Below are 27,762 nucleotides of genomic sequence, written 5' to 3' on the forward strand. Positions count from 1 at the left end.
ACAATGCTGGCTATGCTAACTAATTTCATGCAGACTGACTGACTGAAGTTGCCGTATACCGTCATGTAAAAGTTGACGGCAAAATAGTAAAATGACATCGAGTGATGGTTGTAAAATTGGGTTTTATGACGTCAAACAAGGAAAAAGTAACATTTAGTGTTCTGTTGGTACTTACCAGAGGTGGGACCAAGTCATTGTTTTTGCAAGTCCGTCTCAAGTCTTTGCGCTCAAGTCCGAGTCAAGTCTCAAGTCTTTGCGCTCAAATCCAAGTCGAGTCTCAAGTCAGGATGGGCAAGTTAAAGTCAAGTCCAAGTCCTAAACTTTGACAAAACGAGTCATAAACAAGTCATTGTGTGCTTTTTACCAAATGTAATGACATCGATCAACAGAATAATACTTAATAATCAAATTGCTCTTTATTAGTCAGATTAATAATTTAATAATCAATGTTCTCTCTACTGGTAAAGTAACGTGTTTTTTTCTATTTGAAGAGGTATCAGTAAGGTAAGGCTACCGTGACGGTTTGATTCAGAAGGAGTTTAATGTATAAGATCCCTGATGTTAAGGTTGTTTATTTCCACTGTGTACAACATGTTATAAGGGACCCACAATCTATCTTTATGCCAGGGATAATGTGCAGCGAGGCAGACTTTTTAACACCTTTTTAAGACCACTTTGAATAGAATTTAAGACCTATTTCAATAAAGTATGAAGGAAAATGTATATGAAAGAAGAAATACGTCCCATAATCACTTACAAAGTAAATGTATTCATGTTCAACATAAGAACAATGACTGAACCGTCTAAATCAGTCTAAATTAACAATCGGGACGGAAATGTTCAGATTTCCAAAAGGAGGTTCTGTGAATAAATAAAAAATCAAGAACCGAAATAATTGAACTATTCATATCTTAGACTGCACTAACTTTTATCTTTTAATGTTTATTTTATTAGCTTTTCTTTTTAATGACTGATTTTAAATGCCATTTTCTTAATGTCTTTCATTTTTTGTTTTTCTTTTAATGTTTCTTTTATTATCTTTTACTGTTTTTAAATGCCTTTATCTGAATGTCTTTCATTTTTGTAAAGCACCTTGAATTGCCTGGTGCTGAAAGGTGCTATATAAATAAACTTGCCTTGCCTTGCCTTGCCGTGTGTGTGTGTGTGTGTGTGTGTGTGTGTGTGTGTGTGTGTGTGTGTGTGTGTGTGTGTGTGTGTGTGTGTGTGTGTGTGTGTGTGTGTGTGTGTGTGTGTGTGTGTGTGTGTGTGTGTGTGTGTGTGTGTGTGTGTGTGTGTGTGTGTGTGTGTGTGTGTGTGTGTGTGTGTGTGTGTGTGTGTGTGTGTGTGTGTGTGTGTGTGTGTGTGTGTGTGTGTGTGTGTGTGTGTGTGTGTGTTAGGGCTGTGCAATTACTCATATTTTAATCGCAATTACGATTTTGGCCTGCCACAATTACGAAAACAACATAATCGAAAACAACATAATCGAAAAAAACGATTATTTTGCTTTTCTAGGTTGTGACAGTGCACTACAACATATTTGATCCAATACATTTTTTAGTAATGTATCATTTATTTAATTAATTTTTGTATTGGTTTTTCAGTTTAATTATACGTTCAACACACTCTCACTCCCTAAGCGTCCAATAGCGACGTTTGGTCAGTGTCCGTGGCGTCCAATTGTGACGTTCCTAGGCTCCTTCAGCGTCATAAAGGGACGCAAATAGCTTTCAACTGATTGCAATGTATTCCCATCTGCGTCGGGATTTGACGCTCATGGAAGCACGGCATTCGTTTATGCCCTTAAAGGCAATGTGAGCGTCCATTCCCATTGGATAACGGAGAATTGTACACCCGGAAGTAAGTATTCCTCTTACTGTCAATTGATTTTACAGTGATATCTGCACTACTCATCGACTAAAAAACACCAGATTATCCTTGTTAATTACACAACATTGATTGGTTTAAATTGTGTGCAATGTTTTTGTATTTTTCCCCTTCGATTCGGAGAAACAAATATTTTTTCTGAGTAAAGGATGGCAGAAGACACTACACTACCCAGAATCCCCAGCTATCGTTTGGACTACACCATGTGCTCTGTTTGACAAACCCCGTTTTTTTCACCATTCATTCCGATGGCTGGCTCTATGTCACATGATCTTCAAATTTCTCCCTGCAGAAAAAGAAAACATGGCCGAAATTCGTTTTATTCTCGGTAGAAAATGCCTATTTTATAGTTAGTTTGGCCATTAAAATGCGTTTTGATGTCATTTGATGCGAGACATATGAGTTGTTATTTCAGATTATGTGTGCAGTGGATGTACATGATCTTTAGTTTGCTAGTTATTACGAAGATTACTTCAGGAAATCGCGACGTTTTCATTGTTACCAAGGTGGTTGCTAGGGACGCTGCTATCGATATTATTTCTGTTATGTTGTGTAACTGTTTAATGGTGTTATCTTTATTGCTACCCCCTTCCCCGTCAATGTATAGTCCACAGCCTAAACATATTAGTTTAACAAAATCCGCATCTAAAGATAGCCTACGTTATTTTCCCCCTGTGCAATTCCAGGCTCACATCTCACAGCACATCGTCATTAACAAATACCGGAAACAGACCGAAAACATTTTTAAAAAATAATAATAATACCTTATTCCGAGTGTGCTTGCTTTTCTCTTTGAAAGTCATCACATAACGGCATTGTAATACACGGTTCGGCTGCATTACATATTACATATCTGCCGTAGTTCTGTATTTATAGAGCCCTGATGAGAAGACAAACATGAGGAACTGAAAACGTGACGTGGATCATAAATATATCAGCCATTAAACAACATCTTACATTTCTTTTCACACAATACGTCTCCTTGCAGTATCAACACTAATTCGGCTCACTTTTATATTTGATCCAATTGGTAGATAGGCTGTATTTACACCATAAAGGTGCACAGCTGATATAAAGGGACACCTGGTGGTTAAAGCATGTTATTGAATTTAATTATTTGTATTATTAGATATTAATACGATCCCTATAAAAGTATATTCATTACTCGTTATTCTCTACTAATAGTTAATTAAAGACTGTATGTAATGACTATTTTGTTTATAAAAAACCAAACCGTTTGAAAATTGGTTGAAAATTGAGCAAGCTATGGTTATTTAAATAGTAAACCATAATGTTATGAATGAGAGAACTGCCTGTGGCAAGATGGCGGCCAAGTGGCAACGTCGGTCTCCATTGGCCAGCAGCGCGGGTGAGTCATCTAAGAGGCTTCTCAATACTCAAATTTCCCCTCCTCGACTCCCCTCCTCGACTCCCCTCCTCGAGACTTAGTCCCGCCCACAGGAGATGCGAGCGGAGGACCGAGGAGGGGAACCGAGGAGAGAGGAGGGGAAGCAGCAGACGTTTAAAGAAATGAGAACTTCTCTCCTCTGAGCGGTCATATTAAAGCGACGTCCGTTCATTATTACATGGCAACAGCTGCATCAGCTGTCGAGTGTTTTGTCATATTTTATAATCTCTGTTAGATCATCTGAACATTGTTCCCCCACATATTTACTTTGAATTCATTGAGAGTGCGGTATAATGAGACAATAACAGGCTACAGATGCGGACACACACACACAAATATATTTATATAAATATATGCAATTTAAAGTATGAGAGCACTCTCATAATAACGTAACACAATCAGAGACTGGATATATCCCCCCCCCCTCTCTCTGGTCGCTGAAATGGGGAATTGAAATTACGGACCAAAAGTTGTATTTGCAAGTATTAAAAGTAAGCAGAGGACACCAAACCAACTAAGACCTGTCTGTCCGCATCTGCGCACACACTGTACCACACACACACCTACACACTGTACAGGACACACCTACACACTGTACCACACACACACACACACACACACACACACACACACACACACACACACACACACACACACACACACACGGTACACCTACACACTGTACCACACACACCTACAGCTCCTAAAGCATAATCAGGCTACAGCCGTTGTGTATTTTATTATGTGAAGCACTAAATGGTTTTAGAAAAATATCGACTCTTTGTTTGTTGTTATATCTACTAAACTAAAGCAAATAAAGAGAGTAGGTCTGTTATACTGAGTGATATTTATTTTACACACTGCTCTGCTTTCTGCAGGACCTCACAGCTGTTTCTAAAACAATATCCAGGGAATGCATGCAGAGCTGTCATTGGCTGAGATAAGTCCGGCCGTGCGTCACGCCTCCACCGTTCCCGGAAATGCATCCGCGGAAGAGCCGTGGAGGAACCATCAGTGTATCCTCGGTTATAGCTCCTCCAGAGAGCCTCCTCGACGCTCGATCCTCGGTCCTCGGTGTGCATTTAGAGAAATGAGACGTCCTTCAAAATGGCGCGCTGAAATTCATTTCCGGGTCACTACCGGAGGACCGAGGAGTCGAGGAGTCGAGGAGGGGAAATTTGAGTATTGAGAAGCCTCTCTAGTGTTTATATATGTCTATGTTTATATATATATATGGGGCCCTTTCTCATTTCATCAAATCCCTCTCCTCGACTCCTCGACTCCTCTGTCCTCCGGTAGTGACCCGGAAATGAATTTTAGCGTGCCATGTTGAAGGACATCCCATTTCTCTAAATGCACGTCGAGGACCGAGCATCGAGCATCGAGGAGGCTCTCTGGAGGAGCTCTAACCGAGGATACACTGATGGGTCCTCCATGGTCCTCCACGGCTCCTTCGCGGATGCATTTCCGGGAACAGAGATGTTTCAAAAGAGGCTTCTCAATACTCAAATTTCCCCTCCTCGACTCCTCGGTCCTCCGGTAGTGACCCGGAAATGAATTTCAGCGCGCCATTTTGAAGGACGTCTCATTTCTCTAAATGCACACCGAGGACCGAGGATCGAGCGTCGAGGAGGCTCTCTGGAGGAGCTATAACCGAGGATACACTGATGGTTCCTCCACGGCTCCTCCGCGGATGCATTTCCGGGAACGGTGGAGGCGTGACACACGGCCGGACTTATCTCAGCCAATGACAGCTCTGCATGCATCCCCTGGATATTATTTTAGAAACTGCTCTCATCGCAACGCGATGTTTACAGTGAGAACAGCTGTGAGGTCCTGCAGAAAGCAGAGCAGTGTGTAAAATAAATATCACTCAGTATAACAGACCTACTCTCTTTATTTGCTTTAGTTTAGTAGATATATACAAACAAAGAGTCGATATTTTTCTAAGAACATTTAGTGCTTCACATACTAAAATACACAACGGCTGTAGCCTGATTATGCTTTAGGAGCTTAGGTGTGTGTGGTACAGTGTGTGTGTGTGTGTGTGTGTGTGTGTGTGTGTGTGTGTGTGTGTGTGTGTGTGTGTGTGTGTGTGTGTGTGTGTGTGTGTGTGTGTGTGTGTGTGTGTGTGTGTGTGTGTGTGTGTGTGTGTGTGTGTGTGTGTGTGTGTGTGTGTGTGTGTGTGTGTGTGTGTGTGTGTGTGTGGTACAGTGTGTAGGTATGTCCTGTACAGTGTGTAGGTGTGTGTGTGGTACAATGTGTGCGCAGATGCGGCGGACAGACAGGTCTCAGTTGGTTTGGTGTCCTCTGCTTACTTTTAATACTTGCAAATACAACTTTTGGCCCGTAATTTCAATTCCCCATTTCAGTCTCTGATTGTGTTACGTTATTATGAGAGTGCTCTCATACTTTAAATTGCATATATTTATATAACTATATTTGTGTGTGTGTGTCCGCATCTGTAGCCTGTTATTGTCTCATTATACCGCACTCTCAATGAATTCAAAGTAAATATGTGGGGGAACAATGTTCAGATGATCTAACAGAGATTATAAAATACACTCGACAGCTGATGCAGCTGTTGCCACGTAATAATGAACGGACGTCGCTTTAATATGACCGCTCAGAGGAGAGGAGTTCTCATTTCTTTAAACGTCTGCTGCTTCCCCTCCTCGGTCCTCCGCTCGCATCTCCTGTGGGCGGGACTAAGTCTCGAGGAGGGGAGTCGAGGAGGGGAGTCGAGGAGGGGAAATTTGAGTATTGAGAAGCCTCTAAAGAGTCGTGACGCACGGCCGGACTTATCTCAGCCAATGACAGCTCTGCATGCATCCCCTGGATATTATTTTAGAAACTGCTTTCATCGCGACGTGATGTTTACAGAGAGAACAGCTGTGACAGTGTGTATAATATATATCGCTCAGTATAACAGGCCTACTCTCTTTATTTGCTTTAGTTTAGTAGTAGATATCTACAAACAAAGAGTCGATATTTTTCTAAAACCATTCAGTGCTTCACAATAAAATACACAACGGCTGTAGCCTGTTTTAGGAGCTGTATGTGCGTGCGTGCGTGCGTGTGTGTGTGTGTGTGTGTGTGTGTGTGTGTGTGTGTGTGTGTGTGTGTGTGTGTGTGTGTGTGTGTGTGTGTGTGTGTGTGTGTGTGTGTGTGTGTGTGTGTGTGTGTGTGTGTGTGTGTGTGTGTGTGTGTGTGTGTGTGCGTGTGGTACAGTGTGCAGGTGTGTGTGGTACAGTGTGTGCGTAGATGCAGCGGACAGACAGGTCTGTTGGTTTGGTGTCCTCTGCTTACTTTTAATACTTGTAAATACAACTTTTGGCCCGTAATTTATTTTCCTCATTGTAGCGACCAAAGGGGAGAGGGGGGGGGGATATATCCAGTCTCTGGTAGTGTTACGAGTTATGAGAGTGCTCTGTTTGATTCTGAAATTGTATTTATTTATATAAATATATACACATATATATGTGTGTGTGCGTGTCCGCATCTGTAGCCTGTTATTGTCTCATTATACCGCACTGTGAATGAATCAAAGTAAATATATAAGTCATCATGAACACATCTGTCCATCAGACAGAGGCTGCTGTGCCCCCTGTCATCATTAATGGACGTCTCTTTAAAATGACCGCTCAGAGGAGAGGAGTTCTCATTTCTCTAACCGCCTGCTGCTTCCCCTCCTCTCTCCTCGGTTCCCCTCCTCGGCTCCTCCGCTCGCATCTCCTGTGGGCGGGACTAAGTATCGAGGATAGGAGTCGAGGAGGGGAGTCGAGGAGGGGAGTTCGAGAAATGAGAAAGGGCCTGGGTGTCAGTGTCACTACCCGATCCGTCCCCCTACCCGATCGGTACTGCGCATGTGCGAGATGGTCCGCCATATTGGACAACTCCGGACGGCAACCCAAGATGGACACTTGACACAGTGGCTTTTAGCAAAGCTCAAAAAGAAAACTCGAGAGAGATGAGTTATTGTTATTACAACGTGACTTCACTATTATTTAACAACTCTTTTTATGGGGTTCTTTTATTTGGGGTTAAGTACATTGTCAGAATAAGTGAGAAATGAATTTAACTTCTGTTAGACAGCTATCATACTGAATAAATATTTACTGTGAATGTATGCAAACATGTATGGCATATGGCTGTCTAACAGAAGTTAAATTCATTTCTCACTTATTCTGACAATGTACTTAACTCCAAATAAAAGAACCCCATAAAAAGAGTTGTTAAATAATAGTGAAGTCACGTTGTAATAACAATAACAACTTACAACTTACTTACTGTGTATCGCTCACTGATTGGACGAGGCAGTGCATGCACTGATCTGATGCTTCTTGACATGAGAGCAATACCCCAGCGGAGTGAAGAAAATACATGAACCTCACGGGACTCACTCCTCAGTTTATACCGTGTTTTGTTTCAATTAATGTATCATTTAGTTACAAATATGTGATATTTTGTTCATGTATTTGGATCTACAACAGATGATACTTATGTTTATGTCAGTAAATGTGCACTAACAGAGGCGGGGGTATTTGTGGAAATAACGGGTACAGAGCTGGCTGCTGCCAGACGAACAGCTGTGCAGCGTCATCACAAACGGACGTTGCTTCACGTGACGCTCCGGAGGAAAGGACGTCCCAATGCTCTTAAAACTCATTTCCCTGCTTCTCGTGGTTTCCTTACGTCCCTCCATGCTTCCCTGGTGGGAGGGACTAAACACAGGGAAACGACGCAAATGAGGGAAGCAAGGATTTCATTTAATCGACCTGAGAAGCAGCCACTGAGAATGAAAAAACATGGATAAAAATCAAAGAAAACGAAAAGAAAAAGGTGGGCCGAAAAAGGTGAAGTCACTCGCAGGTGAAGCATATAAATGTCGCAAATTGACCGACCTTTTTGGCAGCAGCGCTGCTACAAGCACTGCAGCAGCAGCTTAGAACAAGTACAAGATGATGAAGAGGGCGCGAGTTCCGATATACAGCCAGCCTCCTGCGTTCATGATGAGGGGCAGAGTTGAGCTGCTGGAAGAACCAGCTCAACTGGCCAACCTGATCTCACCAGAATGCGTGACTCCACCACGACTCCTTAACACCACAATGCGTGGTGGAGTCACGAACTTTGTTACATTTGCGTGTCGGCACCACGCAAACAACCCCAATGTAAAGTGAATGAGGCTCCTTTGTCGTGGTGCACACACGCATTTCTACAACGTGCATTGTGTGTAATGCAACTGTTATCTTTATTAAATTAGTTAGTTTTTAAGGAAGGCCAGAGCTTCAGCTGTGTCAAATAGATTGTTCCCTTCAGTTAACGTTATTTAAAAGATAATGATCATGTCCCCTGTATTGTATTACGAGCGTCCATTCCCATTGGATAACGGAGAATTTTACACCCGGAAGTAAGTAGCCTATTCTCCTTACTGTCGATTGATTTTACAGTGATATCTGCACTACTCATCGACTAAAAAACACCAAATTGTCCTTGTTAATTACACAACATTGATTGGTTTGAATTGTGTACAATGCTTTTGTATTTTCCCCCTTCGATTCGGAGAAACAAATATATTTTCGGAGTTTTTGGACGGCAGAAGACACTACACTACCCAGAATCCTCAGCTATCGTTTGGGACTACACCATGTGCTTAGCTTGACAAACCCCGTGATCAGTCCTCAACCTCTGTGATTGGATGCGCGACGTTTACACAGAGCGTCCAAAAGGACTTTGAAATGGAATGAAACCCATCGACGGCACACTATTCAAAACAGGAATCGAACGTGTCCTACCCCCCTCCCCCCCTTAGGTCACAGGCTCCTCCAACAGTGCTACGCAATAAAACAGATGCACAGAAAAAATTGTGAAATAGTGCAATAAGAGTCTATATACAAGTGATTGGAATATGATATATTAGATAAATAATTTCTAAGTAGCAGCCAGATGAATGTTATTTCTAAATTCAGGTGTTTAATAGTCTTCTGGCCTGTGGGATGAAGCTGTCTCTGTGTCTGGTGGTTTTAGTCCGAATGCTGTGGTACCGCCTGCCAGACTGCAGCAGACAGAACCGTTTGTGGCTGGGGTGATGGTGGTCTTTTATAATCCTGAGGGCTTTCTTTAAGGTTAACCTGGTATTTTTAATCCGCTACATTTATTTTAGTTACTTTACAGATTTGGATTAATGATGTGAAATATAAACAACCCTTAAATCAGACTTTAGTTACACCTAAATGAAATTCAGTGAAGGTGATTGTCAAGTGCCAACAATCAGGCGAGATATTTGATAGTTGGTTGCTTGAGAAGACTAAATATTTATCTGCAGATCCGTTTAAAGCATGTTCATTACTCGTTATTCTCTAATAGTTCATTAAAGACTGTATATAATTGCTATTTTGCACATCCCTTTCAAGATTTCAAGATTTTCTAAGGTTTATTGACATATCATATACACAACAGTGTAGTTATGCAATGAATGAAAAACTTGGGTCACAGGTTCATCAACAGTGCATTACAAGACATCTATCAATGTGTGTATACTTCCACCATTACACTGTCGTATTCTGCACATTTCTTTAATTAAAGCCTAGTTAGCACATCCTCCTATCAGGCACTAAACTGTTTTACTCTAGATATCATTTGAGTATCTTCTTGATATTTTCTATTCTATATTTATATAATTGACCTTCTACTTTCCCACTATTTTGTATGTACTCTTAATATTTGAATGTTTTCATAAAATATAACACATTCAAAAGTGCGTTACAAAAATGAAAGACATTAAGAAAAAGGCATTTTAAACAGTCATTAAAAAGCAACACAATCTTCCTGCATTGCAATTACTCTAAACGTGTAATAACGTGCTTTAACCAGTAGGTGGTTTGGGTTAAAAGCATAGGTTAAAAGGCTGTCAAGTTTACAGTGTTAACAAAATAAAATATACTGCTGTTTCCGGTTTAGTTTACGACGAATATTATTTTGTTATTGTTTTGATATTTGTAACACAAAAGCGATGGAAAAAACCCATAGCAACCAAAAAAAGATGGTCTTAACATGACCCAGTCGTCTAGTAGTTAATAAAAAACAATCATATCAAAACAAAATATTACTACTAACTTTATTGTGAAATTAAAACAGAACGGTAAAAGAATAGTTTCCGGTGTATTCTGATGCCCGATCTCTGTAGATAAAGAAAGAACTAAGACAGATGTGTAATATTTAATGCAGCCAAACCATTTATTACAATGCATTCATGTGATGACTTTCAAAGAGTAAAGCAAGCACTGCTGAATAAAGTATGATTTTCTCTTTTACGAAACCTTTTTTTTCATATGGAATGCAGTTGGAGGTCAACCAATCACAGAGCTTGAGGACTCACGGGGTTCATGATGTAGTCCCAAACGATAGCTGAGGATTCTGGGTAGTGTAGTGTCTTCTGCCGTCCAAAAACTCCGAAAAAATATTTGTTTCTCCGAATTGAAGGGGGAAAATACAAAAGCATTGCACACAATTCAAACCAATCAATGTTGTGTAATTAACAAGGACAATTTGGTGTTTTTTAGTCGATGAGTAGTGCAGATATCACTGTAAAATCAATCGACAGTAAGGAGAATAGGCTACTTACTTCCGGGTGTAAAATTCTCCGTTATCCAATGGGAATGGACGCTCGTAATACAATACAGGGGACATGATCATTATCTTTTAAATAACGTTAACTGAAGGGAACAATCTATTTGACACAGCTGAAGCTCTGGCCTTCCTTAAAAACTAACTAATTTAATAAAATTAACAGTTGCATTACACACAATGCACGTTGTAGAAATGCGTGTGTGCACCACGACAAAGGAGCCTCATTCACTTTACATTGGGGTTGTTTGCGTGGTGCCGACACGCAAATGTAACAAAGTTCGTGACTCCACCACGCATTGTGGTGTTAAGGAGTCGTGGTGGAGTCACGCATTCTGGTGAGATCAGGTTGCAACTGGCACATACAAGTGCAGGGCAAGAGCAAGAGGTGGGTGAGAATTATCCCTTGAACTCAGTGGCGCTTTTTCCTGGAGGCCAAGGGAAGTCAGGCTTCCCCTGTTTTTTTGGATTGTAGTTATAATTTTAATAAATAAATAAAAACACTGTGTTTAGTTTCGGTAATTATTCTGCCGGCCCGTCTCTCCCCCATTCTCAATAGCCGCGTTCACACTGCGGTACTTTTCCCACAAAGGTTCATGCGAACTTAGTTCATGCAAACTCTTTAGTTCGCATGAACTAAGTACAGATCGCGTTCACACCAGAAAAAGTCCCTGGGGGTGGATTAGGCAAATGAAGCCGCTGACGTCACTTCTTCTTCTTCTGCTTTGGGTTTACTGGCAGGCTGCAACCCACTTCACGGCGTATACTGCTGCCCAAAGTCCCCGGCCGGAAGTCCCCGGAGTTGGGGACTGGCTTCAGTAGAAGCTGCTGGGAGTCCCAGCAGCTTCTACTGAAGCCTTCCTAGTAAATCGCCAGAACGCCGACACCTCCTCATCTCCACCGCTCCCATGTTTTATTTTGTGTTGCCATAAGTTAGTCTCTCTGCGTTTCTGCGCTGGGCTAATGCTAATGCTAATAATGCTAATGCGAGGATAATAAAATGGCGGCTTCACAAAACTTTTGGGGAGTTTTACGGGGCGTGGTTTGCAATTCGCCCAGCCAATCAGGAATATAGCTCTTTTCTCAAAAAAGAGCCGCTCGAAAGTCCCTGCTTTCTAGCAGGGACTTTCGAGGGGGTAAAAAGGTTCGCATGAACTACTTTTAGTACCGGCTCTTTTTGGTGTGAACGCGATCATGAACTAAGTTCGCATGAACCTTTGTGGGAAAAGTACCGCAGTGTGAACGCGGCTATTGAGTATTTTACAAAGAGTGAAACAGCGCCCCTCTAGATGTTATGGTGAAACAGTAGATTACACTCTCTGTTGCGAGAGGAGGCCAGCCGAAATTGGCTTCTCTTGGTGAAAAAAAATTGAGGGATTGACCAATCAGATGAGGCTCACGTCATGCCTCACAATCCAATCAAATCGCATCAACTTCAGTTCGTACTGTAACTGTCATCTCTGCCCTTAAAAAGTAGCAAGCAACTGAAGCAAGTGCAATTATGGAGGGTGGAGATTTGGAGTATTTAATCAAAAATAATTTTACTAAACTTCCGCTACAGCAGCAACTAAAAATGAAATCTGATGACAGGCCAATGATCAAACTGGAGCTGTGTACAGAGAGGAAAAAAGGAGTGAATCGGACGTAAAACTTTAAATAATAAACAGCGGATTTCTAACATTTGACATTTCATGTGGCCGGACTGGGTCAGTTTCCAGGGCTGAATTTTAGTCCCAGTCCGCCACATCGTACAAGGAAAAACTTCCGGAGAAAACCCACAGTTTAAAGGGAAAAATTGGAGAAACCTCAGGGAGAGAGCAACCTTTATAAAAAAGGAAGGTCTTAAGCGCACTCTTAAAAACGGATAGGGTGTGTGCCGCCCGAACACAAACTGGAAGCTGATTCCACAAATGTGGAGCTTGATAAGAAAAGGCTCTGGCTCCCATTGTACTTTTAGAGACTCTAGGAACAACCAACAACCCTGCATTCTTGGAACGCAATGCCCTAGTAGGACAGTAGGGTATAATGAGTTCTTTAAGGTAAGATGGCGCCTGCCCATTAAGGGCTTTGTAGGCGAGAAGACAATTTTTCAATTCTATCCTGTGTTCTATAGGGAGCCAGTGTAAGGCAGCCAGAACAGGAGTAATGTGGTCCCTTTTCCTAACTCTGGTTAGTACACGAGCTGCAGCATTTTGAATCAGCTGAAGCGACTTGACTGACTTCTTGGTACACCCTGATAATAAGGAGTTACAATAATCCAGCCTTGAAGTAACAAATGTATGGACTAGTTTCTCTGCATCGTTTTGAGGCAAGATATGCCTGATTTTTGCAATGTTACGTAGATGGAAGTAGGCGGTCCTTGAAATTGATTTTATGTGGGCGTTAAAGGATAAATCCTGATCAAATATAACACCAAGATTCCTTACAGTCTCACTGGAGTCCAAATTAATGCCATCCATAGTTAGTATATCTTTAGATAATTTATTTCGTAGATTCTTCGGGCCAAGTACAATAACTTCAGTTTTGGTCGTGTTTAACATCAAAAAATGTAAGGTCATCCACGTTTTTAAGTCCTTAAGGCAGTCTTGAATTTTATTTAGATGATTAATTTCATCAGGCTTGATTGATAAATATAGTTGAGTATCATCCGCATAACAATGAAAGTTTACAGAATGATTCCTTATAATATTGCCTAACGGAAGCATATATAATGTGAACAAAATAGGTCCGAGCACTGAGCCCTGTGGCACTCCATGGCTAACTTTGGTTTGCGTGGAAGATTCATCGTTGACACGTACAAACTGAGAGCGTTCAGATAGATAGGACCTAAAGCAGTTCCCTTTATGCCAACTAAGTGCTCTAGTCTTTGCAATAGGACAGTGACCACCAACTGGCGGCCCGCGGGCCACATCTGGCCCGCCAGACATTCTCATCCGGCCCGCACGATGGGGGTGACTGTGGCGTTGGCGGAGTGGTTACTGCGTTCGCCCCCCACCCATTTCTTTGTTTACAACGTCTCGTGAGTAAGGTGCAGTACCGGAGTCCAACGGAGAGGCAGCAGCTGCGGGACAGTAGACTGCGTACTGCGAAACCTTCCCTCCCCTGAAGAAGAAGTGATCCTTCGTTGTGAAGAGTCTGGTTAATGCGCTCCGCACCACAGCAGTAGCCCCGCTGCGACAGAGTCCAACAGAGAGGCTGGAGCTGCGGGACAGTAGCCTAGAAGCAGGGTTGGGTTGTAACGGAATACATAACGGCGTTACGTAATCAGAATACAAAAATCAAGTAGGCTAACTGTATTCAGCTGTCGTTACATTTAAAAAACGAGTAATCTGATTACAGTTACTTTCATAAACCTGAAGTGAATACATTTTGGAATACTTATTGGAATTATTGGTGGAAAAGTTTCCTCACAAAATGTAATATTCATTACCGGCAGAACTGTGTGCACACTGGACAGCGCTGCAGCATGTCTGTGAGCGAGAGAGAGATGCAGCGTGTCTGTGAGGCCCTGCCCCCGCACGCAGATGAGAGAGAGAGATCTCTTTTAAAATATATTGAAAGTTAGAAACGGAGATGGTTAGATAAAATGTGCAAGATAACGTTTATGTAGCATTTCTTTATTGTCGAAATGATGACATTTATAACGGGATGAAATCAAAGTGAATGGCCTGCTGCTGCTGAATGCATGGGGCAAGTGACTGAAAAAAGTTTTAAAAGTTATTACATCGTTTCAAATAATAAATAATAATGATAATTCATTCTATTTAGGGGCGCCTTTCAAAGCACCCAAGGACACCTTACAATTCATAACATATTCCAAGGAAAGGTTTTAAGACAGTACAAAGAGTGCAGTCCGGGTGATGTTTTTTATGTGGGGTGCAGATGAGAGAGCTGTCCAGAATGACACCAAGATGTTGTGTTTGAGTTCTTGATAAGCCATGAAAACAGTAAAATAAGTGTCTCCTATGCACCAAAACATACCCATCTGTTATGGAAAAAGAAAGTATTCCAAAAGTATTCTAAAAGTAATCTGAATACTATTTATAAAATTCTGGGCTATATAAAAATCGCTGGCCCACGATAGTGTCTATTGGTTACATTTCGGCCCTTGGACAAATGTAGTTGGTGATCCCTGCAATAGGATATCATGGTCGATAGTATCAAATGCAGCACTGAGATCGAGCAAAACAAGAATAGAGACAAGTCCCTTGTCTGAGGCTATTAAAATGTCATTTGTGACTTTAACCAGAGCTGTCTCTGTGCTATGATGTGTTCTAAAGCCAGACTGAAAATCTTCAAATAAATCATTGTTTTTTAAGTAATCACACAGCTGTTTTGCGACTGCTTTCTCAAGAATATTTGAGAGGAACGGAAGATTAGAAATAGGTCTATAGTTGGCTAAAACCTCTGGATCGAGGTTGTGCTTTTTAAGAAGCGGTTTTATCACTGCTACTTTGAATGATTGTGGAACATAGCCTGATAATAAAGACATATTCATAATATTTAATAAAGAAGTGCTAATTAATGGAAAAACTTCCTTCAACAGCTTAGTTGGAATCGGGTCTAAGATACACGTTGATGGTTTAGAAGAGAGAATCATTGAATTTAATTGTTCAAGGTTTATGGCTGAAAAGCATTCTAGTTTACTATCTAGTGTAATATTAGAACTTACTATTCCGGGAGCTGTTGATAACACTATACTGGTCAAAGGCAAGAGGTCATTAATTTTGTTTCTAAGAGTAACAATTTTATTGTTAAAAAAGCACATACAATCATTACTACTGAGTGCTATGGGAATAGAAATCTCAATCGAGCTGTGGCTCTCTGTCAGCCTGGCTACAGTGCTGAAAAGAAATCTTGCATTACTCTTATTCTCATCTATTAATGAAGAGTAGTAGGCTGCTCTTGCTTTACGCAGTGCTTTCTTATATTCATTGAGAGTAATATGCCAAATTAAACAAGATTCTTCAAGTTTAGTGGAACGCCATATCCTTTCAAGTTGTCTCGACTTTTGCTTTATTTTGCGGGTTTCGGAATTATGCCATGGAGCTAATCTATGTTGTTTTATTTTCTTCTTTTTCAAAGGAGCAACAGAGTCTAATTTTATTCGCAGCGCATCTGTCGCACTATCAACAACATGATCAATTTGGGGTGGTGTACATTTTGTATAAGTTTCCTCCCTTACATGCAGACATGCTATCGAGTTGGTGGAATCTCTTCCTTAAATGTGGCTATAGCACTAACAGATAGGTTTCTGCTGCAGGAGCTTTTGACTAATGCTTTGTAGTCTAGTAACAGTACTTCAAATGTTACTAAGAAATGGTCGGATAAAGCAGGATTATGCGGTTCGACTAATAGTTGCTCAATTTCAATACCATAAATCAGAACAAGGTCGAGAGTGTGATTATAGCAGTGGGTTGGTTTATTTACACTCTGACAGAAACCAACAGAATCTAATATAGAGTTAAATGCAACAGTAAGGCTATTTTTATCATCGTCAACATGAATATTAAAGTCACCTACGATAATTACTTTATCTGTTTTAAGAACCAAAGTTGATAAAAACTCAGAGAATACTGATAAGAATTCTGAATAAGGACCTGGTGCACGGTACACTGTAACAAATAAGATTGGCTGCAAAGTTTTCCAGGTCGGATGCGTAAGACTAAAAACGAGGCTTTCAAAGGAGGTATAATTTAATTTTGGTTTAGTATTGATAAGTAAACTTGAGTCAAAGATTGCTGCAACTCCACCTCCTCGGCCCATGCCTCGGGCAATATGAGTATTGATATGGCTGGGTGGAGTGGCCTCATTTATGCTGACATATTCTTCATGTCTCAACCAAGTTTCAGTGAGACAGGATATATCAATATTATAATCTGATATTAAATCATTTACCAATATTGCTTTAAATGCTAGAGATCTTATGTTTAAGAGACCACATTTAATCTTCCTGTTTTGTTGCACTGTAGTAGTTGTTACATTTACTTTTATTAGGTTATTATGTATGACACCTCTATTAGGTTTTACCTTAAATTGTCCTTGGGCAGACACACACACCGTTAATATTGGGTATTTTATTGGGTTCGGGATTCCTAGGAGAGAGCGCAGAGAACCGTGTAAGACTGTGACTCCGCCTCCTGGTCTCAACTCCAGTTTGTCATGGATTAAGTCCACAAAGCCCTGAAATGTTTGCCGAAATGAGATCTGCACCTTCCAAAGTAGGATGAATGCCGTCTCTCTTAATCAGACCAGGTTTTCCCCAGAAGGCTGTCCAATTATTTACGAAGCCCACATTGTTTGCTGGGCACCACCAAGACAACCAGCGCTGAAATGATGACATGCGGCTATACATGTCATCATTGATCAGATTGGGGAGGGGACCAGAGAAGATTACGGTGTCCGACATTGTTTTAGCATAACTACACATCGACTCCACATTAAGTTTGGTGCATTCTGATTGGCTGTGATTTCACAGATCTGTTGGTAGTTGTTACTGTGATATGTATGAACACAAAAGGGTTTGTGCAATGTCTTAGGACCCCAAAGGTAATGTTCTGTTGGTCACTTTGAAGAAAAAATGCCAATAAACATGGCCTTTCAAGTTCTAATAAAAGCTAAATCAATTATGTTACTCTTTCCACTTTTTGCAGGCACCATTTCCTCTCTTTCTTCCTTTATTTTTGTCCCCCAAAGCTTCTTTGTACGTCAGTCTCTCTTGGATTCCAGCAGTGTACAATTCAGGCCTTGGCTTCATGTTGGTTCATCTCCAACCCGTCCTCAGCATCATTATGCCCCAGGGTTGAGTTTGTCTTGATGGGCTCTCTTCCCAGAGCTTCAGCCTCTTCCAAAGTGGTTGTGAGAGGTCTGCCAAGGGTCTCAGGCAACAACAACGTCAGCACTCCAATAATAAACGCCAGGATTCCCACGATGAGCTACACAGGGGTCAGTATGAATTTAGTAAATAACTATACAATAATTTGTTAAAATGTTTTTTGTTGGCAGGATACTTGTGTAGCTAAATTATGCATAATGGAAACATGGTTTAAATAGGACAGAATGGACAAGGACATTTAACATAAAATAATATCTGTTGTTGTTGAGCCATTGAAAAGAGAACATGTATACCTGAGGTAGGTATATCCAGTAATCAGCCAGATACACGCAGAAGGGGGCCACCACACTGCCAACACGGCATATCATACTACCACTACCCACGGCCAGAGACCTAGAGGGAGACCATGCAGTCAGCAACATTAGAGAAGACAGATTCAGTGACATCAGGGTATACACAAGGACTAACACCATCAGTTTAAACAAGACTCAAGTCTTAAGAACAATATTCTGTGGAATGAGGTTACTAATACAAATGTAAAAACATCTACGAAGAATCTTAACAAAAATATGTTGATAAGCATTTTTAACCCCCCCCCCCTGTTTGAACTGACCTGATAATGGTTGGGTAAAGCTCACAGGTGTATAGGTAGATGAGACCAAAGGCGATTGCAATGGCAGACTTCCCTATCATAGACAGAGCGATGGCCAGTGCATCAATATCCTGTGGAAAAGGAAGGGGGGGGTTAAAGATGTCAAAAATAAAACACAAGCCCTTTGACCTTCAGAACTTTCATTATACCCCTGACTGCCGTAATAGAGCTGTAAACAAGAGCACAGGCGATCACACAGCACTCCATGAACTGAAGATCAACCTCACCGAATCTTATCATAGTTTCTCACAAGTGATCCAATAAACTGAAGGAATGATTGCTCCATTAGTTACTTTTAACTCCATTATTATACTTTGCTGCATTAGAAACCACAACAACTATATATTTGTAATACATGTAGGCCTGTGTTTATATTGTTTATCTCAATGTGCACACCCTTTCTCCCCCTTTCCAATCTATTTTCAGCTGTATAATATAATAAAAGAGGAAAAGAAAAATAATTGTATTTAAAAAATAAAGATCTCCGGCATGCACACCTTTAAATGATATTGTACTAAATGTGGAAAACAAAAATCCTGGAGAACTTTAACTTGGCTGTTGCTATGATGTAACAGAGCCAGACAACAACACATATATGGCCAGAACTGACAACACTACAGTTACACAGAGAGAAGAGGGAGGCTGTGTGAAGCTATCTCCAAATAAGCTTGTAATCAACTGTTGGTCTTAATCCACCATAGGTGTACTGGCTTTGAATGAACGTGTTGTTTAGTATTTTGCAATAATTAATGTTTCTAACATTGTTTGTGTAAAGCCGTCAGTAATATGGTATATTTGCATGGTCATTATCATATTATGTGCATGATGTGTCAAAAGATATTGAAGAAAATAATAATAAACCTAAGTTAAATTTGGACATAATACACAGAAAGGGGTAATGGGTCTGTGAGGGCTATTACTGTAACTTTACTGTATTACTGTAACTTTCTGTAAGTGTAGCAATATGGACAAACACAGCATTCAGGAGCAAGAGCACTCAGTGTAGGCACCATAAAAAGGGGGTCTGTTGAGTATTTCCTGAGACCAAATGAGGTTTTGACTGCAAGGATCGCCTTACAAATCGTCAGAAACATCTCAAAAACAAGAATGGATAGAAAATCTGAGAAAATGATGAGAACATACGGCTCAGAAAGTTTACACAAGAGGGAAGAAAGGGAAGATAAGCTTTCCTTCACAAAATAATAAAGACTGCCAAGCTATTCCTAACCCTAACCCTTGACCTGGATGGTTGTGAACTTGGCTCATTGTATGAAAACAGAAAGCAAGAATCTGTTGTATGATGCTCCTGACACTGAGACATCCTCAAGTCATTTGAATGTTTCAGTCCACTGTGAAACTCTACTCAGACAGTAATAGTTAGTTTAAATTAGGTTCCATGCCCTCTGGTATGTGAGGCGTATGTAGGTCTGCATATTGACATCAGCAGAGAGGAAAAGTAGAAAAAAGCGAGATACTGTAGATGACTCTCTGTCCTCTGTCTCCATGCTGCTATTTTTCATCTCAGGCTTGCTGACCGATCTGTTTGTAATGGCTTTCAATGTAAGGGCATATTAACTTGGACATTACGCAACAGCTGTCTGTCAACCCAACCAGAAGGAGCACTAAATTGGGTCAGTGCTCAGAGAACAGATACTGGGACCTGCTTGTGTCGTATATCAGGGTTCAACAGAGGTTCACGGCCTGGGGTCATGTGAGGGCAGTAATCCCAAGAGCTGAGGGTACACACAGGTTGAAAGTGAAAATACTTTTAAATAGCCAGATGTCATATATAACATGTTTCTGGCTTTCCTTGAATGGTAATGGTTTTGCATTGAAAATGACAATGATTTGTTGATTTAGTTTTAGAGTTAGAAATAAATAAAAGTGTTCATTATGCATCTAATTAACATGATTATCATAGTCTAAGATTAAAGAATACCCACACTTCAATGTCTCACTCTCTTACACACTCTCAGTACGTACAGCAGGTACCACAATGATGAGCATACAGGCGACCCCGGCCAGGAGCAGAGCTGGGGCGCACGTCTTCTTTCTGCCAATCTGATCCATTGCAAAACAGCCAACCAGATAAGAGGGGATCTCCACTGCACCTGCAAAGACCCGGCAGCTGTCAGTGAGAGGTTATAGTGGCACTGACAAGGGAAACTCTATCTAGGGGACCCAAATAACCTGCATCTGCAAGTGACGCTTAGTCTCAGCTGGATGTCCCCACATGACATAGGTGAGGAATATAAATGTTTGTGTGTAAAGGAAGTACAATAAATCAGTAGGAGGGAAATTGGTATTGCATGAAAAGTGCATCAGTTTTGGTGTTTATAAAAAAAAATCTTATTTTCTTAAATCAGATGGCAAAGACACAGGGAAGCTACAGTATTAAGCCTGAAGATGTTGTTATTCTGTTGTTTAATTGCTTACAGGCTCATTTGAATGTGTTTCTAAAATCAGAACAGCTTACTTTGTAAACAGCCTAATTTCAAACCCACACTGACATAGTTGTTTAAGTATATATTGTTCATGCATATTCACACTCATCAGCCAATCACTTGCCAGCTAGGAAGAGGTTCATGTACTGGTTTCCTCCTAAGTTGACAGAGCCCAAAGAGAAGACATAGTAGCCCAGGCTGCCGATGAACCAGATGGACCACACTGTGCACGTACGGCGCGCCATCCTCCAGCTGCTGAACAGAGACAGGATGGACAGCTTCTTCTCAGACGGTGCTGGCCGCTCCTCCTCCTGCCCCAGCAGAGCTGTGCCGTTCTCTCTCTCCTCCGGCTCCAGCAGGTCCTCCACCTTCAGCCTGCATTTGAGGCCGTTGAAGCGGGCCATCCTGTCCAGCAGGGCCTGGGCGTCCTTGTAACGGCCCCTGGCCATCAAGTAAAAGGGTGTTTCAGGAAACTTCCAGCAGAAGAGCAGGAAAGGCGAGGTGCAGGTGGAGAGGATGATCTGGTAGATCCACCAGACCCGCACCAGGTAGCCGACCAGGGCCACCACCATGATGCCCACAGCAAAGACCGCGTGCACGTGCATAGAGGTCCATGTGCGTACCTTAATGCCAGTGAACTCTGTGACGTAGACAAACACCACCACGAGGTAGCCGCTGGACACCTGCCAAACGCAAAGATGGGAAAGAGGAAAATAGGTACACGGATAAAAAGAGAGAAGGGGATGGAGGATTGGAAGATAACATTGAGAAAAGGTGGAAGAAAGAGAGAAGATCAAAAGGATAATAATTTTCTGTTGATATACAGACTCATGAGTGGTTATTTATTACAAATAAAATACATATACCAATTGTTTAATTAGTTTTATTTGAAGTATTATTTTGAACACAGGTTTTCTGGTTGTTATGTATAAGCACTAGCTTACTTCATTTCTAATGTATGGTATGTTGCTATATATACAACGTTTCATGTAACATTGAACCCTTGTTTTCTTTGTCAGAACTTCCAACATTAGCTTTTTTTATTTCAACGTGATGCATATTATGGCAGTAATCAGGTGTTGAGTCCCTTTTTAATAAACTGTGTCTGCGCTGTGTTTGGAGTGGCTCTGCAGTCTATCTGTGTCTGTTTCCATGTGAAAAACAACAGCTGTAGCTAGGTAGGAAAGGAGGGGGATGGTAGAAGAAGAGAAGAGAAACTTTGAACTGTAAGGGCTCTTTCAGCACAAATTCCCTGCTATGTGGACTAACCCTCGTCGTAATGACTCCCTTCCTTGGCCTTGTAAACATGTTGTTTTATGCACACAAAAACAACATTCTGCACAGTTTTAACTTACAAACACACTCTTACTGTCTGGCTCTACAACTATTTATCCCCTTCTAGATTCCTTATAATAGTTTATGTTCAACAGGGTGGATCAGTTTACTTGACTGTTGCAGCTGACTTTTACCAGTACCGGACCTGATTTGATTTGTAAGATTAAATCAGATTTTTCACTTTTAACTATTTAGAACAGGGGTGTCAAACTCAAGGCCCGGGGGCCAAATCCGGCCCGCGACTTCATTTTATGTGGCCCCACAAGAGCTTGCAAATAATATAATAAGTTTATTATACGGTTACATGCCGCTTTACAGAAGCACATTGCCCATACACTACATGTCCCACAATGCATCTCAATGCATTTTTTTTAAATCATTTTGTGACATGCACTGAAGAGACTTGCAATTGTTTGCCCAGACTTCTGCTTTCAGACGTAGTTAATTATGAAGTTATTACCCTATCCGATAATAAACCAATGCAGAGGCAATAATGTAATATAATACATTATTTAATATTAAATATTTATATATTTATTCTTATATAGTCTTATATATAAAACCGGCCCTTTGAGTGCAACCATGATGCTAATGTGGCCCGAGTTGAAATTGAGTTTGACACCCCTGATTTAGAAGAACATCAACTCAACTCATAACCTTAACAGGTCATTACATTGGCATATGTTCTTGATTATAAAAAATGGGAGAAATTAAAGTCTGCACATTTCTTGCATTGTCTTGTATGAGCTTAAAGGTTTTTCTCTCAGTGCTATGTGAATGTGTTCTTAATATACACAGCTGGAAGAAACATGCTGTGTTCTGCATGTTGGCTTGGTTGCAATGTGACTAACAGGACGTGGCATTCATAGAGAACATAAACTATTAGCTAAAGATAGTTTTGTAGGAAAAAAAGACGGATGATAAACCTTAAGAAGCAGTTATTACAAGAGAGTAGAAAGCCCCTTACCAGCTCAACCCAAACGTACCATTGCAAGAAGAAAGCGGAGCACCACAAAGATATAATAGTTTCCGGAGAATGCTACAGAAACCCCGAGGACAAACTGACACAGGCTGGTGAACATCATGATCTTCACGCGACCAATTCTGGAGGAGAGAGAGGGTGAAAGAGAGACAGGTTGATAGAGTAATTGAGCTCACCTAAGTTTACAGATGAGCAATATATTCAAACAGGGTTAATATGGTGCTTTTAAGGGATTCATTGTGGAGCAACTCAGTTTTATAGATCTGTATATTAAGTCAACTAATGAATTAATCAACTAAATAGTTTGAGACAGCTAAGAATTGTCTTCAGTCAAAGCCAGCCCTATTAGCAACTTGTACACAAGTCATAATATTACCTGCGGCATTTTGGGGCAAACCCTTTGCGTCACACCTTAGAGATTTTCCTTAATTCTACCTGTACAATATTGAACACCAATATTCTCCAGCTGTGTCTGCAGGGTAAAATACAGTGTTTACTGTATATATAGGTTAAAACATAAACATCCGATCGCATTTTGTATTCAACATGGAAGAGATTCTCCAGCACTTCATTAACAAGCAAAACCTGACTTTACAATGTGATGCTCAGCCCATTAAAGCATTCACCCGATAGTCATGGTGGATTAGACCCCAGATAAAAACACAAGACAAAATACAGTGTGGTGGGATGATGATTAACAAACTCATTTTAACCACTTAGGAGAAGGCTAGCAAACATCAGAGCAAGTTTACACTCGACTGACTGTATCAGACCAAAGTACTTCTTCTAAATGTTGATCACTTCAGTTGTGACTGAGCTGTTGGCTGGATCACCTGATCAGTCCAAAGTGTGCCTATTGTTTCCCTGTCTTACTTGTTCCTTTCAGTTTGTTTTCCCTCAATCCCATCATCCACATCAACCAGATTGTCGCTCTCCTATCCCTCTCCTACATGATTCATGCCTAGTATGATTCATGCCTACATGCTCGAAAGCAACTCTGTCCTGCAGTCACATAAACACCACTGAGATGTATCATGTTTAAGTACAAAGATGTAGTATTATAAAGGCAGGCTCTCTCAGCCACAGCCTGCACTACCTGAACATGTGCTCTTTTTACAATCACATAAGAGAATAACAGCTGTATATGGTGAATCTTCATGTGTCTCATATGACATCATTTACTGTGTGGATTCTCGCTCTGCAAAAAAGTACCCTCCTCTTTTTCCTCCTTCCTGCAGCCTGCTCACCTGTCAGCAAGGTCCCCAAACACCAACGCTCCGATCAGCACCCCCAGCATGAAAGTAGGCTGGCACAGCTTAGCTAGCCACTCTTTCTCACACACCAAGTCCCAGTCCGTCACAATGCTTTGGTGAACTTCAGTGAGGTCGTAGACAAAGGTCCCTTCGCAGGCTTTCACTGTTTTGTTGGTATATAAGGTGTCTGTAAAGGGTTGTGGGTTGATGCCTGTGGCGCTGTGGCACCGGCTGAGCTGCCACTGCTCCCCCCCACCCGTCGTCACTACCAAGGGCCCAGTCCCTGCCTTGAAGATTGGTAGGATGTCCTCCAGGCTAGACGCTGTCAGGTTACCATATAGGACCTCAGTGATGTTGCCTGGCCCCCCACACACAAAGTTTGGCGTCTGCACTAAGAATACAGAGGCCAGGTAGTGGATCCCACAGGCTATCACCTGGAAGGCTGCTGCGAAGTACAGACATGCCTGAAATCTAGAGAGAAATTAAAAGTATTAAGATGTGTTGACACCAGAGATGTAGAAGAGATGATGAGAGAGTTGCATGCAATCTTTTAGCCCGCCCATTGAATAGATAACAGCAAAAAGGTCACCTTAACAACTCTAACTAATATTAAGCTTTGCTCAAGTGCATTAACAATATATACAGTGTTGAGCATTCAAAATAAGCCAACTTTACATACTGAATAGGATTTAAGTTAGACAGACCAAATCATTTTTATACAAAAGGACACACTGCATATTGAAACATACTAATAGTGGCTTGTGATTTGTGTGAAAACGTAAGTAATAAAGAAGCAACATTAATTCAGCACTTTTTTTGCTTAGGGACAAACTGGAACAGCTTCTAAAAAGTTACATTCAGGCATTACATTTAGCATTTTAACTTTTCATGCAATAAACAAAAAATAAATATACAGTTCCAATCAGAGTCAGAAAAGTAGTAGTATTTCTTCAAAAACACACACAAGTTCCTCTGAGTTGAAGACTCGCCCCTCACTAATCATTTAGATGTGGTACAATATGTTTTAAAAATGATCCAAAAGCATTGTAGCCTACTAAACATCATGCGAAGTGGTTGGGCTCTTTTTTAATGTGCATCTATTAGTGTTTGTTTTCAAAAACGCATTTGTAACATGGAATTAAAAATAACTTTGAGACGTTGAGAAGTTACTATTCCAAATCCACTGTTGATGATACGCAAAGCACCCCGCAATGAACCATGCCAACTCTGTTTTAAGTGATACCGTTTGAAATGTCCGATCTCGTCGAATATCCTCTCCACTGTCATCGTGGGACGGTGAGTTTGCGCCTCGTGGTGCCGGTGCGTCTCTCCCTCGCGGGCAGCTGATCCGAGCGCTTCAACGCTTAATATGACCCTGTGGCTTCCAGAGAGCGGAGTGAGGGTGGGAGGGGTGCACATACATACACACACACACACACACACACATACTCACAAAAAAAACACATGCACACGGACCGACGCGAATGTGGGGTCCGCTTTCAAGCACTAAATCAGTGTGAATTACATTCCACTTTGTCTGGAGATTATGTTTTGAAACATCACAGAGAACGGTCGCTATGAATTCTAATGTTGAATTTGCATTTTTCAAGTGAATTAATAATAACAATTGTTTTGTCAGTTCGGACCTAATCACAGCCTGCCTATAGCATTCATTTGGTGAAATAGACAGTAGCCTATCAGTGACAGTAAATCGAGTGCCAAAGGGCAACACTGACTCCTGACATCATGGAGCCATATTTTTTCTGAGGTGTTAGTCCTGTCAAATCAACCTGCTCTAAAGCCGAGAAAAGCAGCTGCTGTAAATATGCCTGGCGTTTACAACTTGAGTTTAGTGGTAATGAGCTGGGATTGGAAGTTCACAATCACCACAAGGTCAGAGTACTCTCTGAGCAAACAATATTCATCATGACCTCTAATTTCCATTTGTTCTCCTCTCAAAAACACAGAGCTTCAACCTATGCCCCCAGGATACAATTCAACCAAAACATGACATTCACAAAAAACTTGGTTAAAGTCCAAATCCCAAGGATAATCAGTGTAAATAATACACAGGGTTCGTACGGTTATTGAAAACCTGGAAAAGTCATGGAAATTCAAAATGCAAATTCCAGGCCCTGGAAAAGTTATGGAAAACAATATTTTTCCCAACGTTTTTGAAAAGTCATGGAAATGTAACTGAAGTTGCGTCAAATTTAATTTACATTTGATCTAATCGCCGAAATAATCTGCGGTCGCGAGCCATCATGACGCGCATGGTGTTATTTTTTAATATATGAAGCGCGAGCTGTGTGCTCGAGTCTTCCTGCCTGTCGGCTGAACTCTGCTGCTCCGGGATTATGGGGGTTATTCCCTATCTTTATTCAAGAGCGTGGTATTTAAATTTGAAAGCATACTTTATGTATTTATTTCCCTCAAACTCTGTCCTCGCACTCAAATAGTGCCCTCGCACTCAAATAGTGCCTGCTTGCACTTAGATTTGCTCTGCTTGTGCTCAAACTGTACGCTTGCACTCAGATATATTGCTGCTCAGAATTATTCTGTGCGCCCTCGAAACTTTTCCTGCTCTCAGAATTATTCTGAGCGCGCTCGAAACTTTTGTGCAACAATCCTGTCAAAATCCCTCAACCAATAGGAGGCCAGGTGTCCTTGCGGGTGCGTTCGCTTTACTTATTTACTTATTGTATACTTACTTTACGGGATGAGGGTCAGCTACATTATCTACGGTGCGTTCGTTAACTGTGCGGAGTAGTCACTGTGGCACAGCCGCTGGTGAACAGCTGTTAGAACAGGCCGTTCGGGTGTTCAGAGCAGAGCGGCAGAGCGTGATGTGCACTGAAAAGTTTTAGCTAGCTAGCATACATTGTCACTATCTGCTAACGTTAGCTTTACGGCCCGTCCACACAGCGGCGTGCGCTGACGCTTGCCGGCGGGCGTGTCTGAAACTCGACCAACAACCAATCACATGAATCTCCCGCCCCTGACACACAAGCAGCGGTTTGATTGGCTAGAGCTTGTACTGGCATATGATTCGATTGACTGACGCCTCGCCGAGGCGTCAAAAGTTGAACATTGCTCAACTTTTGCAGCGAGCTACGCCAGCTACGCTCCACGTCGCTTCCCACGATGCATTTCGGCTAAAAGTGACGTCACCCCATTCAAAGTGAATGGGGAAGCGTCAACGCACGCCGCTGTGTGGACGGGCCTTAGCCTTCGTTTTCTAATAGTTTTTTTCATAGGCTATAAACAGAGGTGGTATAAATATAGATATTGTGCTTGAGTAAAAGTAGAAGTACTCAGATCTTGTACTTGAGTAAAAGTAGAA

General features: G+C 41.3%; 1 protein-coding gene across 1 annotated transcript; it reads right to left on the reverse strand.

Moving 5' to 3' along the window:
• Window positions 1-13,498: 13,498 nt before the first annotated feature.
• slc22a16 (solute carrier family 22 member 16) lies at window positions 13,499-25,917 on the reverse strand. Its single transcript, XM_034075514.2, has 8 exons — window positions 25,663-25,917; window positions 24,414-24,890; window positions 23,171-23,288; window positions 20,974-21,532; window positions 20,389-20,516; window positions 18,367-18,476; window positions 18,047-18,146; window positions 13,499-17,853 (listed from the first exon to the last, which is right to left on the reverse strand). Exons 1-8 carry the CDS (start codon window positions 25,836-25,838, stop codon window positions 17,659-17,661), a joined length of 1,863 nt encoding a protein of 620 aa, XP_033931405.1. The 5' UTR covers window positions 25,839-25,917; the 3' UTR covers window positions 13,499-17,658.
• Between the last annotated feature and the right edge of the window lie 1,845 nt (window positions 25,918-27,762).

The sequence above is a fragment of the Pseudochaenichthys georgianus genome, chromosome 24, assembly GCF_902827115.2.
Source record: "Pseudochaenichthys georgianus chromosome 24, fPseGeo1.2, whole genome shotgun sequence".
Classification (NCBI taxonomy): Eukaryota; Metazoa; Chordata; class Actinopteri; order Perciformes; family Channichthyidae; genus Pseudochaenichthys; species Pseudochaenichthys georgianus.

What these genes read in the sequence shown, in the direction of transcription:
- slc22a16 (XM_034075514.2), bottom strand. Translation starts at nt 25,838, where the DNA reads ATGTGCACCCCTCCCACCCTCACTCCGCTCTCTGGAAGCCACAGGGTC. An exon ending in TCCGCTTTCTTCTTGCAATG is followed by an intron (nt 21,533 to 23,170) that starts GTACGTTTGGGT and finishes TGCGTTTGGCAG; the next exon opens with GTGTCCAGCGGCTACCTCGT. An exon ending in CATGAACCTCTTCCTAGCTG is followed by an intron (nt 20,517 to 20,973) that starts GCAAGTGATTGG and finishes GGGTCTTTGCAG; the next exon opens with GTGCAGTGGAGATCCCCTCT.